The sequence below is a fragment of the Nestor notabilis genome, unplaced genomic scaffold, assembly GCF_000696875.1.
Source record: "Nestor notabilis isolate BGI_N333 unplaced genomic scaffold, ASM69687v1 scaffold31735, whole genome shotgun sequence".
NCBI classification, from domain to species: domain Eukaryota; kingdom Metazoa; phylum Chordata; class Aves; order Psittaciformes; family Psittacidae; genus Nestor; species Nestor notabilis.
This window is the reverse complement of record NW_009928403.1, coordinates 1-1,889: the sequence shown is the minus strand read 5'-3', so window position 1 is coordinate 1,889 and position 1,889 is coordinate 1. Positions and strand designations below refer to the sequence as shown.

Genomic DNA, 1,889 nt, shown 5'->3' with positions numbered 1-1,889 from the left:
ACATTAGGAAGATCCCAGGCCTCTTGGAAAAATAAGTCTGTATACAGTATCTCACTCAGTGAAGCTAACATGCTGTCCAATTCAACGGTTGGTACTGCAGAAATATATATAAAAATATTGTAAGTAGAGTTATTTTATTTTCCTCAGATACAGTTATCTAAATATTTTTGAATGCATTCATATCAGCTTTGACATAAAATGGGTAAATTGTATAAATGGGTGTGCAAATGCTATATGTAAAGGGTAAGTATCATTATGAATGTAGAACAGTAACAATTACCAGCACCCGCTTAGTGTGAAGTAGCACAAGTGAATTCATTAAAGTGAAAACATGGAAAGTTTCTATAGGTGTACACCTGCAGTATCTTTTAAGTCATCAAAATAGCATTGCACTCCCCAGATTGTTTTAGCTGATTACAACTTGTTTAGTAATATTTTACCATTTAGTAATATTTTACCACCATTACCATTTAGTAATATTTTACCACAAGTAAAATGGAATGAGTAAGTTAACCACATCTTTGTAAAAACAGGACTCACCTGCTTGCTGACAGTGTTTTTCTGCCAACAGTTGGTGGAGATGGTTCATTATGAAAAAAGCTTTTTATCCACCAGCATTTATCAATTAACTCAGGTAATCCTGCTAAAGGAGAAAAAGCCCAACCATTAGACACTGGCTAAATAGCAAACAGGCAAAACTACAAGACTGCTTGAAAGAAGGGAACAATACCATTAAATGCTTTGTCCTGGTCTGCAATGTTCACAGCATCTGAACAGCAGGAGGAGCTGGAAGAAACACTGGACTCCGAGTTCTGTCTGGCTGTTTACAGAAAATAGACACACACATAAAAAATGCTTTGAGTACACTGTTTCTACATCAAGAATTTTTCAGACATTTTAAAAGATAAGAAAACTTTTTAAAGGATAAGATTACTTAGGTACAAAGTATAACTTCTGTATTATATATGCCATTTTAGGGAATATAAAACTTTCATGTAAGTCAATCTTTTAGTCTACTTACTCTTCACTTAAAAGCATAGAGAGATGTGTTTGTACAACTTTCACTTAAACCAGTGACAAATCTCATGATCATGTACACATTGCTATCAGAACAAATGATTTTATTACTGAATATTCAAGTCCAAACCAACCTAACTGCTGTACTTTTCGTTGTACTGCTAAATCCTATAGTCGCACTATAGCGTCCATCCTGTCCAGAGGGATCCTAATTTACCAGATTCTCAAACTACTGATTATTTCACATATTTCGAAACAAAGATGTGAGCTGATTTTGTGCTCTAAGCCTGCAAATTAAATACGAAGTACAACTAGAAGCCAAGACTTTCTGTGTTAACACTTTTCTTATGTCGTATTTTATATTTTAAAGATAAAAAAGGTATTAGATATGCCATTACACCCATATTACATTTCTAAATAAGGAAAAAAATAATAGGAAAAACGGGGGAAAAAATAAATTAATAGCCAGAAGCAGATGTTCATTAAAACTGAAGTTCCTTGATATAATGAAAAGCTCCCCAAGCTATTATAAACTACCGGACAAAGCCACCTTTTTGCCTCCAGCTCATCCAGGCATCACCTGAACCACTTTCTGATTTTCCCGAGGGGCAACAATCCGGACACCACCTTGGGAGAGGCTAGGGGGAGCTCAGCCTCTTTCCTCCAGAGGACCCTCCCCTGCAGAGAAGAGCGGGAGGACGGACGCAGGGAGGGACAACACTGCACTCTCCCCGCAGTGCACTTACTTCTGTAGTACTGGTTCTTGGCCAGGAGGCAGCCGACTGAGGGTACCGAAGCCATGGCAGCAGCGAGACCGGGAAACTGCCTCTCTCCGGGAGGAGCCTGCGGGAGGAACGAGGCACTTTACCGGG

General features: G+C 38.3%; 1 protein-coding gene across 1 annotated transcript; it reads right to left on the bottom strand.

Annotated features, from left to right (window-relative positions):
- Positions 1 to 540: 540 nt before the first annotated feature.
- Positions 541 to 1,818, bottom strand: LOC104405716 (chromosome unknown open reading frame, human C8orf22; the record flags this gene model as incomplete). Its single annotated transcript, XM_010014491.1, has 3 exons — positions 1,764 to 1,818; positions 731 to 820; positions 541 to 640 (listed from the first exon to the last, which is right to left on the bottom strand). Coding segments are annotated over exons 1-3 (245 nt in total), but the record flags the coding sequence as incomplete, so codon positions are not given.
- Positions 1,819 to 1,889: the final 71 nt, after the last annotated feature.